The 13,795-nt window shown below is 55.4% G+C and overlaps 1 protein-coding gene across 1 annotated transcript; it reads left to right on the forward strand.

Moving 5' to 3' along the window:
- Positions 1-1,237: 1,237 nt before the first annotated feature.
- PTTG1IP (PTTG1 interacting protein) lies at positions 1,238-13,318 on the forward strand. The gene is made up of 6 exons (XM_080696190.1): positions 1,238-1,397; positions 6,753-6,805; positions 7,211-7,319; positions 9,256-9,427; positions 10,135-10,181; positions 13,232-13,318. Exons 1-6 carry the CDS (start codon positions 1,283-1,285, stop codon positions 13,267-13,269), a joined length of 534 nt encoding a protein of 177 aa, XP_080552316.1. The 5' UTR covers positions 1,238-1,282; the 3' UTR covers positions 13,270-13,318.
- Positions 13,319-13,795: the final 477 nt, after the last annotated feature.

The raw sequence follows: 13,795 nt of genomic DNA on the forward strand, positions 1-13,795 counted from the left end.
CATATCTTTGCTTAACCAATCATCCTCCTGACCCAACAGAAGTCTTTTGATATGAGGATTCGCTTTCTTACATCCTGCATAACCAAACGCTTTCTTCCTGCAAATGTGGGCCTAGACTCCAGAATGTGTTACTTGATTACTGAAGTCAGGGACCTTTTGAAGGCCTGTGCCATCCTCCCACATCCTGGGGGAAGTTTAAGCTTGTCTGCTAGACCTTATGTATTGTGTAAAACGTGTCCTTGAAATGCAAAGGCCCTGGGCCACCTCTACTGTGTTCTCACTAATCACGTGTGGTGCTGGGACCTCTGCAGGGCTCCTTCTCTGCCTGGTGCCTGCACAACACCCACGCTCCGACTGCTTCCTATATTTTAAAGTTAATGCCAAAGCATTTGAAATCAATACATTTTGAAATTAGTACCAAAGATGTTCTCCAATACCGGCACGGCCCCAACGGCCAAATAACGTACTCACGTAAACACAGACAACTCTCTTGCTTTCCCCAACGGTTCCCACTCTACCTTCGCTCAGGAAACCACGCTGCTCTCAAGAACTTAAACAATGATTCCAGCAATACAAGTCTGTGCCATCTTGGGGTGGTTTGTGTCAGTGTGTGGCTGTGGGAATGGAACACAGGGCATTCCATCTCCGAGATACACCCAAGCCCAACACTGCCCCTGGCAATCTTAAGGTTTTTAATGTCGCTCTAAGGACCTCGGTGACCACTGCGGGAGTGTGGGCCATGGCAGCGGGGAGCAGGCCTGGGACATGCGGGAGGCCAGCACACTAGCAGGCACGAGGAGGCCACCGCTCCCGGGGCCGCTTGGAAAGAGCACTAGAGTGCTTGGGGCAACCGTTCGCACCCCACAGCCCTTCAGAGTCAGGCCAGGGTCTTGCAGCTGTAACGCCCCACTCCAACTAACTCCCCAAACCCAGCCAGGCCTCCCGCCGCGCAGGCGCAGTGAAGCGCAAAGCGCCACCTCCTGGCCGGCGCCTCCGCCGCGCAGGCGCACTGAGCCGCAGCCGCTTCCCTGCCCGGAGGGAACCCCTGATGCGCAGGCGCACTAGGCTGCAGCTGTTCTCGTCACAGCCCCTGGGGCTCGGTCCCACACTGCGCAGGCGCGCTGAGTCGCAGCCGCGCCCAGAGGCGGGCCGGGGTCCGCGGCTGCGCACTCGCTCGGCCCGCCCGCCCCGCCCACTTCCGGCGCCGCGGCTCTCGGCGCCGAGGCCGCGCAGGCTGGCGTCGCAGTTGGAGCGAGACTGAGCCGCTGGCCCGCCGACGACCATGGCGCCCGGCGACACCCGCGGGCCGACGCCACGCTGGGGGCTGCCCCTGGGCGGCGCCGCGCTGCTCCTGCTGCTCCTCTCGGCGGCCGCGGCGCAGGAGCCGTCCGGAGCGGGTGAGGCCCGGCCGGGGTCGTGCGGGGCTCGGCGGCGGCGGCGGCGCGCTCCGTGGCCGGGGCCTCCGCCAGCTGCTGCGGGCACCTCGCCGGGCTGGAGGGCGGCCCGGCCCGCGGCGCTGCCACCGCCGGCCGACAGGCTGCTCCGCGTCCTGGATGGAGCCCCAGGCCCCGCGAGGGCGGCGCCGTCCACACCCTCCCGCAGCGACCCCTGGCCCTGTGTATGCCTTCAGGCACCCACGCCTTTCCGGAATTTTGATACTTATCAGACATAATTTCTGCTCTGAAGTTATCAGACTCGCGGCGGGGCGCGGTTTGCATTCGTGTGTCCCGCCCGTGCCAGGTGCTGGGGTCCCAGTGTGGCTTTCGGGGTTCCTGTCCTTGAAGAGCCAAGTTCCTGGGGAGTTGGGGCGCGGGGTGCGGGGATCTGGGGGAGGAAGTCGGCCCACCGACTTCCAGAGCCAGATAGTATTGTAGTGTGTGGCTTCCTGGAGGACGGGTGGAGCCGAGCCTGGACCCGGCTGGCAGCCTGCAGGCTTCAAGCTGGCAGGGTCTGCTCGGACCTGCTTCAGAGATGCCCCCGCCGATGCGGAGTGGCTCGCGCTCTCGCTCACTGCTGTGGACAGCAGAGCCATAGGCAACTCTAATCCCAATTTTGCGATCTTTACAATTACGGTTGACCTGGCTCAGTTTGAGGGGTAGTACTTTATCCACCAACCCGTTAGCCCAGTTTCCGTCAGGTGCGCTCACCCTGGTCTGGCAAAGCACCTTTAAGGTGTCTGTGACCTTTTTGAGTGTTCCAGCACAGGATTGTTTGTTTCTTATCTACTTCCAAGTGTGCTTAGTGTTTGTGACGTAAGCAGGGCGGCGTCTTGGGGGGTGTTGCTAGGGTCCCTGGCTAATGCTGTGTAGAGAACTTTGGGGCTAAATTGAATCCTAAGCACAAATGCAGTGAGTACTTTTCACTGACCGAACAGGTGTTCGAGGGATTCTGTGATGGCACAGAACACTGGATCAGTGGCTCGGGGGGGGGGGGGGGGGGTGGGGGGGTGGGGGGGGTGTTGCGTGTATTAGTGTGCAAATTAAAGTGGGTGTTTGGAGTTAGGTGTGGCTGTACTGGGTTCTGACACACAGTTCGGAATTCATAAAGGAAGTACAGCCCAAGAGCTGGGTGTGGCGGTGCGTGCCAGTAATCCCAGTATTTGGGAAGCCAAGACGAGGGTTGCAGATTAGGGACAGCCTCTGCACCGAGGGTTGCAGATTAGGGACAGCCTCTGCACCGAGTGAGCCTCTGAGCAGTCTAGCCAGATCCTGTTTCAAAAACCAAAAGAAAAAAAGTGCTGGGGTATAGCTTGGAGGTAGAATGCCCCTGGGTTCAGTCTCCAGTCTCTCTCTCCTTCCCCCTCCCTCCCCCCCCCCCACACGCAGCCCTAGTGTGTCAGCTTCTGCAGGTGTTGGCAGCACCTCTGGTCGGGCAGACTATTCCTATCCTTGGGGCATCTAGGAAGAGGACATTAGTGTCGTGCTTGGGTAGCTATTGACCACCCAGGCCTTCAGTCCCCTTACCTTTGCTCACCCTAGTGTCAAGGTTGCTCCCCCCCCACCACCACAAATCGTGCTTGGTACCAGATTGGTAGTGTTTCTCATACACAGGAACTTAGTGACATTTAAGACATTTTATCTTCATAAGGATTTTGCATGAATTTAAAAAGTACACAACACCAGTCCCAAACCCATACGTGTGTGTGTGCACGCGCGCGTGCGCGTGTTCTTTGGTGAAGGACAACATTAGTAATCGTAATGTATTAAAGATGTTTAGAGTGAAATTCATGAGCTTAAGGAAACCTTGAGGCGAGTTTGGATCCCATGATAATTGTGTATGGGGGCAGAATCAGTGCAAGAGCTCGGCGTGGGAGCGAGGATCCCGGCTGCTGAGGAGCAGAGCGGAGTCCTTACAGTGCAGATCTCCACGCGCGCACTGAGGGCAGGGCTAAGTGATCTGCACAGCCCGGCCTGGCACTCGTTGCTAGTGTTGGTGTGTACTACCACTCCTCCCTTCTTTTCTGTTGACATAGTGGGTCTCCAGGACTTTTTTTGCCTAAATGAACTTCAAAATAAAATATGGCTGGGTGTGTAGATCAGTGGGCGAGCACCTCTGGGTTCAGTCTCCAGTAAACACACAGAATTTCACTCTCTTCCTCCCTGAAGTGGGAAGCACAGGCGCTCTCTGTACCTGTCACCATGCAGGGGGCACAGCGCCCGTCTGGGGGCATGTTGAGCCACTTGGCACGCGGCAGTGTGAGGGCTGCTGTGTGACAGGCCATGGCAGATAATATTTACTTGTTTCCTTATTATTTTTTTTTAAAGTATATCTCTTTACACACTGTAGTGTGTCATTTTGTACTTGTTGAATTAATTGACTCACTTGAAACTTTAGGAAAGCACCCAAAAATGAGTCATAATGATTTAGTGTATCCTGGGAGAACAGTTGTTTTTGTTTTAATTTCCAAAGCAAATGAGTTTGAAAGTTCTTAAAAATTAGTGAGTAGAATCAAGTTTGAAGTCTCAAAGTCACAGGCCCTCGAGTCAGGACGTTCACGCTTAGCATAAGAAATGAGCAGGGCAGTTTCTTCCTGTGATGTGTAAGTGCTCTGCCCTCCACAAACGCTCACGGCCTTTCTGTGGAGCAGTAACAGACGGCTAGTGTGTAGCCTTCCCTAGTGGATGAGATGGTGTGGTCTGTCAGTGAGCGGCTGGAGGGGCCTTTTCCCGTCTTCAAGGTTATTCTGATGAAGCCCCTCACACTGGTGTGCCCCCTTCTTGAAGACTGCCCTGTCGCCGGCGTGCGGAGGGGCGCGAGGCAGCTGGGCCGGCCCCTGCCCCTTCCTCTCCGGCCTCCTGACTCAGTGGGTCAGTACTGCAGAGGCCCAGGCCTGGGTGGGGTCTCCGCTGTCCATCTTGCAGTTCCTTCAGCTCACACAGGAGCCTTGAGCAAGATGGAGATCCTGTATCTCATCTCTGCTGTCCCTATGGCTGCTCTGTCAGACTGATGGGAAGGAAAGGCATCCTTGGGTTGCTGGTTTTTATCTCTTTATTTTTTGCAGGTCTGGGGATGGAACCCAGGGGCATTCTACCTCCGAGCACCACCCCTTGCCCTAATTTTTATTTATTTTGAAACAGGGTCTCACTAAGTTGCAAAGGGCCTCACCAAGTAGCTGAGGCTGTCCACAAACCACGATCCTCTTGTCTCAGCCTCCTGAAAGCTGGGATTACAAGCGTGCGCCACCATGCCCAGCTGGTTTTTATATTTTATTTATTTGTTTATTTTGCTATAGTGAGAATTGAACCCTGGACACTCTACAGCTGAGGTATACTACTAGCCCTATTTCTTGTTTTTGTGGTACTGGAGATTGAGCCCAGGGGTATCTTACCTTTGAGCTACACTCCCATCCCTTTTTATTTTTTATTTTGAAACAGTCTTGCTGAGTTGCTGAGGCACGTTTGCAGCCTGCGGTCCTCCTGCCTCAGCCTCCCAAGTCCTGGCATTGTGGGTGTGCACACCCGGCAGGAAGGGCTTCCTTTCTAATAGAGGACTTTGGGGAAAGGAGTGGAGAGTGGGTGTTGGGTGCACGCTGTGCCTCCTCGGGTAGTGAGGTCTCGGAGCTCAGGCAAGCTGAGGATGGTGCAGTATGCGTGCCCTTCTGTCCTCTGTCTTGACTGTGCCTGCTCTACCACTGTTTCTGTTAGGGTTTGTTACTTACATTAAAAGAGCTTCTGTTTCCTTTTTAAAAAATTGTATGCTGCAGTCAGGCATGGTGGCGCACACCTGTAATCTCAGCACTTGAGAGGCTGAGACAGGAGAATTGCAGTGTAAGACTAGTCTTGGCAACTTAAACAAGGCTCTTTCAAAATTTAAAAATAATAAAATAGGGCCCTGGGGTCTGACCCAGAGGTAGAATGTCCCCAGGTTCAATCTCCCTTACTAAAAAAGTATATTTTTAACAGCAAATTGATACGTGATAAACTCTTTGCTTGTTATCATTTCGACCAAACCCTGACAGGAAGCTGCAAGTTGCAGACGTAGTCCTTTACACTAAAGGCTTTTCTTTTTTTTCTTTTTTGGTACTGGGGATGGGATGGCAGGAACATTCTACCAACTAGTTACACTCCCAGCCCTGTTTTTATTCCTTATTTTGAAACAGGTCACACTGAGTTGCAGAGGGCCTCACTAGGTGGTTGCAGCTGTCTGCAAACTGCAGTCCTCTTGTCTTAGCCTCCCGAGTGCTGGGATCACAAGTGTGCACCACCACATAGCCGTTGGGTGGGTATGCAGCCGCATCTCACTGCGGGTTTAATTTGCATTTTCTGGCAACCAGTGACATTAAGTAGAGGTGTGTGTGTGTGTGTGTGTGTGTGTGTGTGTGTGTGTGTGTGTGTGAAGGGATGGTGGAGAGAAACAGCAGAGGGATGTGGGAAATTCTTGAGTCCCACACCAGTTCTTCACTTCTGATGAGCTCAGTTCCAGCGCTGTAGCCGCTTGGAGTTTGATCTCCTGTAGCAGCAGTGCTGAGTCGTGGGCAGAGTCCCAGGCAGCCCACGTGCCTGGGCCACTCCTCCCTAGGGGTTGGGAGCACGGCCCGCCTGGGGAGGCTGGCCATGGGCCGGAGATCGGAGGCAAGCTTGTCCATCTGCTACTCTTTGCTGACAAGTGCCTGAGGAGACCAGGCTATAAGAGGGGAGGCTGATTTGGGCTCCTGGTTTCAGAGGGTAATCTATGGTCATCTGGCTCCAAGCCTTTGGGCCAAGGTGGAGTGGAGAACCATGGAGGAAGGGCGAGGGGAGGAAGCTGCTCGCAGAGGGAGGTGGCCAGGACGAGAGCCAGCCCCCACTGCTCCATTCAGATGACTGGTCATGGCTGTGCGGATCCACTGACAAGCCGCAGGCTGACGTTCAGTCGCTCCTACAGCCCCCCCTGAACACTGCTGCTCGGCCACCAGCCCTTCCCCCCTGGCCCCGCGGTTCCACATCCAGACCCAGCAGCGAGTCTGCAGGCATGCCGTGCCGCTGGCTGCCTCGAGGCTCCCCGAGCGTGCTGATGGCAAGTGGTCAGTGGTCGTGCTGCCGTGTGGCTCAGCTCCTCTGAAGGAGATGTCGCTTCTGCATTTGGAATCCTCCTCCCCAGAAGACCCCTTGCAGAGTACGGGCCCGTCCCGGGTGCCCTGCTTGCAGCGGGCCTCAGTGGGCCTGTGTCCTGAGCCGTGACGCAGGACGGGCCCGGGAGGGCCTCGGCAGCCTGCACCTCACCCTCCTGGCCTGTGAGCTCACTCAGGACGACCTTGCCTTTCCTTCTCGCAGGTTGCTCTCAGAACACAAACAGATCCTGTGAAGAGTGCCTGAAGAATGTGTCTGTAAGCATGCGGCCCCGCGGGCGTCCCGGAGGTGTGCGGGCGGGGTTCTGCTGTTTTGGAGTGTGGACGTCTGCCCTCGCGCAGCGAGGTCGCCTAGGAGCGTAGAGTGGGACAGGAAGGCAGGTGGCCATGTTGTCCACGGTGGACAGTTCCTGGAGGGGACAGGCCGGGCAGCCGAGGCCCTGGGCTCTGGGGGCTGGCAGCTTGGGGACCAGCATTGAGGCCCTGGAGCAGGGCCTGGCTGGGCTGTGGAAGCCTCCTGCTCTCCAGGCTGGCGAGGCCTTGGCCGCTGTGCCGGGCATCGACTGAAGGGCAGAGGAGATGGGCGCAGCACGAGAGGGAAGGAGGTGGTGAGGGCAGCGGCTCCCCAAGCAGCGGTGCTGACACCGCCGGCCTCTCTCGCAGTGTCTGTGGTGCAGCACCAACAAGGCGTGCGTGGACTACCCGGTGACGAGGATCCTGCCGCCACGCTCGCTCTGCCAGTTGAGCTCTGCACGCTGGGGCGTGTGCTGGGGTAAGTGTTCCTCCCCACGTCCGCGCCCTTGCCATTTCTCATGTGCTCAGTCAGTGCACGCGGGTAGGAAAGTGGGTATCTCAGCTCCGCGGCACTCCCGGTGAGCCAGGGACGCTCAGGCCCTGGGTCCTGGGGTCTGGAGGGCTCCCTCAGCATCATGGGCCTGGGCGCTGGCCTCTCCTGTCCTGGGAGGGGAAGGAGGAGGGGGAGACCAGTCAAGGCTTCTTTGACTTCTCTGCGGCAGGTGTCAGGGTGTCCTGGGCTGCGCTGGGGGCCCTCTGTGGATCCCTGCAGGGTCTCTGCACCCCAGCTCAGGGCTCCTTGCTTGGCCTGGATACGTATGTATGTGTGTGTGCATATATGCATGTTATCCCCAGCGTTCCCGGAAGGCCCTGTCCCTGTGCTGGTGACCGGCCCCGGCCTGATCTTCCATCAGCACCTCGGTGTGGCCTGCCCTTGACCCTCTAGCTAGAGGAGTCTCCTCACCAGCGTGGTGGCATGCCTGTAGTCCCAGTGACAGAGGGATTGCAGGTTTGAAGCCACCCCAAGCAACTTAGTGAGGCCTTGGTTTTAAATAAAAAATGAGAAGGGCTGGAGGTGTAGCTTGGAGATAGGCACCTGGGTCCAGTCCCCAGCACCAAATGAAGATTGTGCTGTACTGTCTATCACCAGATCTGTTTAGCCCATGGTAGGCCTGCCTGCGTATTGTGCGCGTGGCCACACCCAGGTGCCCTGTCGAGCATTGGGGGGCTCTGGTTGCTCCACACCCCTGGGCACCGAGGGGAGCAAGTCTCCTTGGTGTGGCTGTCCGGTGGGGTGGCGCCCCCACTGTGCGATCTGCACTTCTGGGGTGACTCCTGGTACTGACTGCCTTTTCAGGGATGGGCGTTTCTGGTACTTCTACTATGGAATGGAATTCCAGCCCTGGTTACAGGGCGCTGAGCACACAACGCCAGCTCTGCTGCGGAAACTAAAGGATCAGCTTAGAATCAGCACAGGAGGAGACAGCAGACTATGTGCTTAGTTCATGTCATGTAATTTGGGAGCATAGATAGTTTAATGTGCTAGATTTTGAGTCCCAACCAAGTAAAAGGTTTATACTTGACACGTAGACATATCTGGCTCTGTCAAAGGCCTGCCTGGATTTTTTTTATGTGTATGTGGTACCTAGAGGTATTCTACCTCTGAGCTGCACCCCTGATGCTATTTTTTATTTTTTATTTAGAAACAGGGTCTCACTAGCTGGGCGTTGAGGCGCACGCTTGTAATCCCCACGCTTGGGAGGCGGAGACAGGAGGATCACGCTGGTTAGGAGCCAGCCTCGTTGGCTTAAGAGATCCTGTTTCAAAATAAAAAGTATAAAATAGGTCTGGGAGTGTAGCCCAGAGATAGAAGGGCTTCCAGGAACCCCAGTACCACAAAAAAAGAAAGAAAGAAAGAAAAAGAAACAGGGTCTTACTAAGTTGCAGAAGAGTCTCATAAGAAGCTGAGGCTGGCCACGAACCTGTGATCCTCCTGTCTCAGCCTCCCAAGTACTGGGACTAGAGTGTGCCCACTATGCCAGCTTCCCGCCTAGATCCCCTCAGGTGTGTTAGTTGTCTTGTTTGGTGCCGTCTGAGGCGGAGCGGGCCCAGAAGTCCACTGCTGGGAGAAGCCTGCACCACGCCTGTCCTGTCCTCAGGGGCTCAGTGTTTTCCTCCTTTCTGGCTCCTCTTACCCTTTCTGAGGCTATAACACCTTTCCAGTCTCAAGTTAAAGAAAGGCTGCCCCGTACCCTGACTTCCTTGGGGTTAATCCAGAAAGTTTTAGTCAGAGATCAGTGGCCGAGCGAGACTTAAGGGGGTCTGGGCCCTGTTGCAGGCTGCCTGGCGGGGCCGGCGGCTCTTGGGCGGCCTGTCCCTGCAGCTGTCCTGACCCCAGGCGTCTGGGTTTCCAGTGAACTTTGAGGCGCTGATCATTACCATGTCAGTGTTGGGGGGCGCCATCCTCCTGGCCTTCGCTGTCTGCTGCTGCTGCTGCTGCCGAAGGAAGAGGAGTCGGAAGCCGGATAAGAGTGACGAGCGGGCCATGAGAGAGCAGGAGGAGAGGAGGGCCCGGCAGGAGGAGAGGTGAGGACTGGAGGGGCTCCCGTCAGGGGTTCAGATCTGGAGAGTGGTGGCAAATAACATTTACAAGTCATGAGTTTCTCTTTTAAAAATAAAAACTGTTTTAAAAGAGTTTCTAGACCATGGCAGAAATTGGCAGGAACCTCGCAGGTGTTTCTGGCCCTGCTGTGCCTCGGGCTCTGGGCTGCCTTTGACTAAAGGAGGGTGGCAGGCGGCTGGCGGTGCCACCTGGTATCATAATGTTTGTATTAGAAACATGTCAGTCTCCGGATGACTGCTGAGGTGGCCTGGCCTCGGGCTCTTGGCCCAGCCCCATCCACTGGGATGAGCGAGCCGTGCGCTGTGTCCCCTGTGCCAGGCAGCGTCCTCCTGCTCCCCAGCCTGGTGGGCAAGGGGGGTGTGGTGTGCCCCTTCTGGCTGTATTTCCTGACTGTCTTCAGGGCCTGGCGTGAGGGTTTTACTGTGTGTTACATTCTTTTTATACCAAAAGAACTTTTGAATTGATTTATTGAAAGGAATAGTTTTATTGGTGCGGCCCCTGGAGACTGGCCTTATCGTCCCCTGCGTGACCTGTGGGTGTTCCTGGTGGCAGAGTCATCCCCCAGGTCTCGCGGGAGAACTGCGGCTCTGCCTGAGGGAGGGAAGGGCATCTGGAGGCGACTTTGTGCGTAGTGTTTTGACTCTACCTGATATTTCCTTATGTGTTTTAGGAGAGCAGAGATGAAGTCCAGACATGATGAAATCAGGAAAAAATATGGTAAGGCTCCATTGCGCCTCCTTTCCGCTGGTCAGGAGCTTCGCCAAGCCGGCTGGTCCCAGCTCACCGAGCAAGATGGGGTTGCTGCGTCGGGCTGTGGCTGCTTCTCAGGGGTCGGCACTGCAGGCCCTGCAGTGGACTTGTGATCCCCCAGCGTGCTGAGGAGGGATCTTAGAGGCTTGTGTCAGCCAGACTTCTTTTTCTCCAGTCCTTGTCAGCTCTTGGGGTATCAGAACTTGGAGGAGGCTGTCCGTAGCCTTGCCGTAAACTGGGTGTGCCCACGTGGCCCCAGTTCTTGTTTCCAGGCTGCCCTCTTTCGCCCTTGCCCTGCACGTCTCATCCTGTTCGCTGAGCGGCGGCCGCCCTCCCTCACAGAGACGGGCTGGCGGAGGCCTGCGTGTGCTCCCACCACGCCTCCTGGGCTTTCTGTCTTGCTTGGCCTTCTTTGAGAGATTGTCGGGCAAGCAGGTCTTTGGCAGAGCCAGAGTACGCATGTGTGTCGAGCATAAACTTTTTGTTTTGTTGAATTAATTGGAAAACTAACACATTACGTTAACTACACCGCCCCCAGTTACATGCCACTAACTAAGTACTAAGCTTGCTGTCCTCTCGTGTTGATTCCCAGCTCATCCAGATTCCATGGGTTGCAGGAGTTCTGTGGTTCTGAGGGCACAGTAGAAGTTGACCCCTCGCTGCTTGGACTTGGGGTCACGAGGTTCTAGGGATTGTCCAGCTTTTGACATTTGTGAGAGAAATGTCAGAGCCTGCCTGTGAATGGCGCACCTTTGTGAAAGGAGCAGCACAGTTCAGTGGGGGTCTCGTCACTGTGCTGTCTCCTCCTCGGGAGCTGGTCAGCAGAACCTCGTGGCCCTGGTACACGGCTGCGGGCTGTTCGGGTGGGAAGCGTGTGCGGGCTGCGTCCCCTGGGTGGGGCTCAGAGGCCCCTTTGCGGCTGCTGTTGGCTTCGCACATGCCAATCAGCTGTCTGCTGCCTGGGGGCCTCTACATCTGAGCCCGTGGAAGGCACACAGGCTAGTGTCCAACCGTCCACCATGGAGTGCGGTGCAGGCCTTGGGCTGCACTGGCTTGGGCATCTCTGACGGCAGCACCACCCTGGAGCCTCTCCTCCTGGCGCCTGGGCTCGCTGCCAACCGTGTCCCTCCTCGCCTTGCCCTCTGAGTTCCCCAGGTCCACATTGAGGGCGCAGTGGTGCCAGGACTTCTGGCGGTGGCCCACTTGGGATAGCGGCAGAGGATGGCCCTCCAGAGCTTCTGATGTCCCCTGCCAGCCTCTGACCATGAGGGTGTTGAGGGTCTTGGGCATTCGCTCTGCCCTGACCGCTCAGCAGGACAGGCCAGCAGGGTGGCAGCTCTGGGCGGAGCCAGGGTCTTCCAGACTCACCCATCTGGCCACGCTGACAGTTAACGTGGCCTTCTGATTGCACTGATGGAGTTAACTTTGGGGCCAGCTTATAATAAATTCCATCGAATGGCCTGTACTTTGGGAAGCCGCGGCTGCGAGCAGTGAGCCCAGGGTGGCTGGTGGAAGAGGTAGATTCACCTGGTCCAGTTAACATATAAAACCCCAGCACAGTGCAGTTGCTCCTTTGGGTTTGGGAAGCAATTTAACTTCCTTATCACAAAACAGATTGCTTCTGTTTTCCCCTCCAACTAGAACTTTACTAGGAACTATTCTTTCAGTAAGTCCTTAGCAAGGCCACTCCTGTGTGCCTTTGGTGTCTGGGGCTGTGACCAGCACTGGCCTGGAGCCTCACTCCACGAAGCCCAGAGCGCTGTGCCTGGTGCACACCTCGGCACACGCCCGTGCTCCCCGCCCCCCACGCTCTCCCCTCCGCTTCCCGTCAGGAAACTTGCAGTCACCTGGCCTAGATAAATGGGGGGGGGGGGCTGAACCTCAGAGGTCTCAGAGGGAGTCTACCTCCTGGCTGTACACTCAGCCCTATTTTGTTTTGAAACAGGGTCTCGCTAGGTTGCTGAGACTGTGATGCTATCCTCCTATCTCAGCCTTCCACGTGCTGGGATTATAGATGTGTACCACTGTGCCCGGTTCAGATCATTTTATCACTCGTGAGCGTGTGTGTGCATTTGTGTTTCTGTACTGTGAGAATTGCTAGTGCTTGGGTAAGTCCCCAGACAGCTTTCGTGGCTAAATTCATGTTTGTTCCAGTGTTTTATAATACTTGAGAGAGGAATTGATGGTCTTTTTGTAGCTTCAGGCCTAAAATTTCAATGGTAATTATAAGGGTATTCAAAATAAGGTGGTTTTGTTTTTCTGCATAATTCTAGCCAACTACTGTGGAAGAAGTATTTGCTTTAAATATTTTACTTTCTCTGTGGGCATCAGCAAATCAGTATATATTTCTTGGGATCTGTCACAATTATTTTCAGTAAATTTGTTTCAGTTTTTTGTTTTATTTTTGTGGAACTGGTCCTTGAAGGAGCCTTCTACCTCTGAGCTATTTTTATATTGAAACAGGCTCTCACTGAGTTACAGAGGCCTCACTAAGTAACCAAGGCCGGCCACGAACCTGGTACCCCCCTGTCTCGGCCTCCCAAGAGCTGGGGTCACAAGGGTGCACCCCCACAGTTGGCTTTATTTCAGTTTTGAAGTCAAATGTGGTTTGACTAAAAACGGTCAAGCCAAACAATATCTGAGCCTGCTTGGAGTCCATTTTTCTAAACCTCAGTAAATCTTCATATAAAACCTATAATGAGCTGAGTACGGTGGCGCAGCCCTGTTATAATCTCACTGCGTGAGGCTGAGACCGGAGGATCACAGGTTCAAGACCAGCCAGCAATAGCAAGGCTCTCAGGAACCCAGCGAGCGCCTGTTCCAACATTTTAAAAGAACTAAGAGGCGAGGCAGGGAGTGTAGCTGGAGGTAGAAGCCCTTCCCGGTCCCAGCCTCAGTGCCACGGAAACAAAGCAAGCACACCTAACAGAAAGAACAACTTAGACGCTGGCGTTGTTCTCGTGAGTTTTGTTCCAGTTGAATGAATGAGATTGTAATTTAGGTTCGTTTTCTTTCAGGTTTGTTTAAGGAACAAAACCCATATGCGAAGTTTTAAGGAGCCTCGGCCTGCAGAGACGAGGCTGCCCCGCTGGCCTCCTGACCGCCGGATGGAGCTCCCGCAGGGCAGTCGTGCGCTGTCTGTGAGCCTGTGGCCGTCTGTCCCTCCTGTCTGCCCCTGTTCTAGTCACTTGAGACATTGATCTTGCTGGGGTCTTTTTTGAGGAAATGCTGTTTCCAGGGCTCTAGCCGGTGTGCAGGCTGGCCCCGGGGTCGCAGCCAGGCGCGCCGCCGGGCCGAGCCGTGCCGCCACACAGTCACCGCCTCTGTCACCAGCACATCACGCAGCCACCACGGGAGCTCTGGCCTCCGTGGCAGCCTCTGCGCCCATGTCTTTGCGTCTTCACATGCGTTGATTTAAGTAGCTTCTGATTGAAGGCACAGCGTGCCAGCACACGATCTGACGCCTTCCTAACCTCAGCTGAATTGAGGAGTACTAAAGAATAGGTACCGCACCTCCAATCTTAGAGTAGTTCTTGGGTTTCCCCCCAAAAGAGATTTCACCAAAAAACACGGAGAGGACC

Source organism: Muscardinus avellanarius (assembly GCF_963383645.1).
Source record: "Muscardinus avellanarius genome assembly, chromosome: 5".
Lineage (NCBI taxonomy): Eukaryota > Metazoa > Chordata > Mammalia > Rodentia > Gliridae > Muscardinus > Muscardinus avellanarius.

Coding starts and splice junctions, on each gene's coding strand:
- PTTG1IP (XM_080696190.1), top strand. CDS start 1,283: ATGGCGCCCGGCGACACCCGCGGGCCGACGCCACGCTGGGGGCTGCCC. Junction 1,398..6,752: donor GCAGGAGCCGTCCGGAGCGG/GTGAGGCCCGGC, acceptor TCCTTCTCGCAG/GTTGCTCTCAGAACACAAAC. Junction 6,806..7,210: donor AGTGCCTGAAGAATGTGTCT/GTAAGCATGCGG, acceptor CCTCTCTCGCAG/TGTCTGTGGTGCAGCACCAA.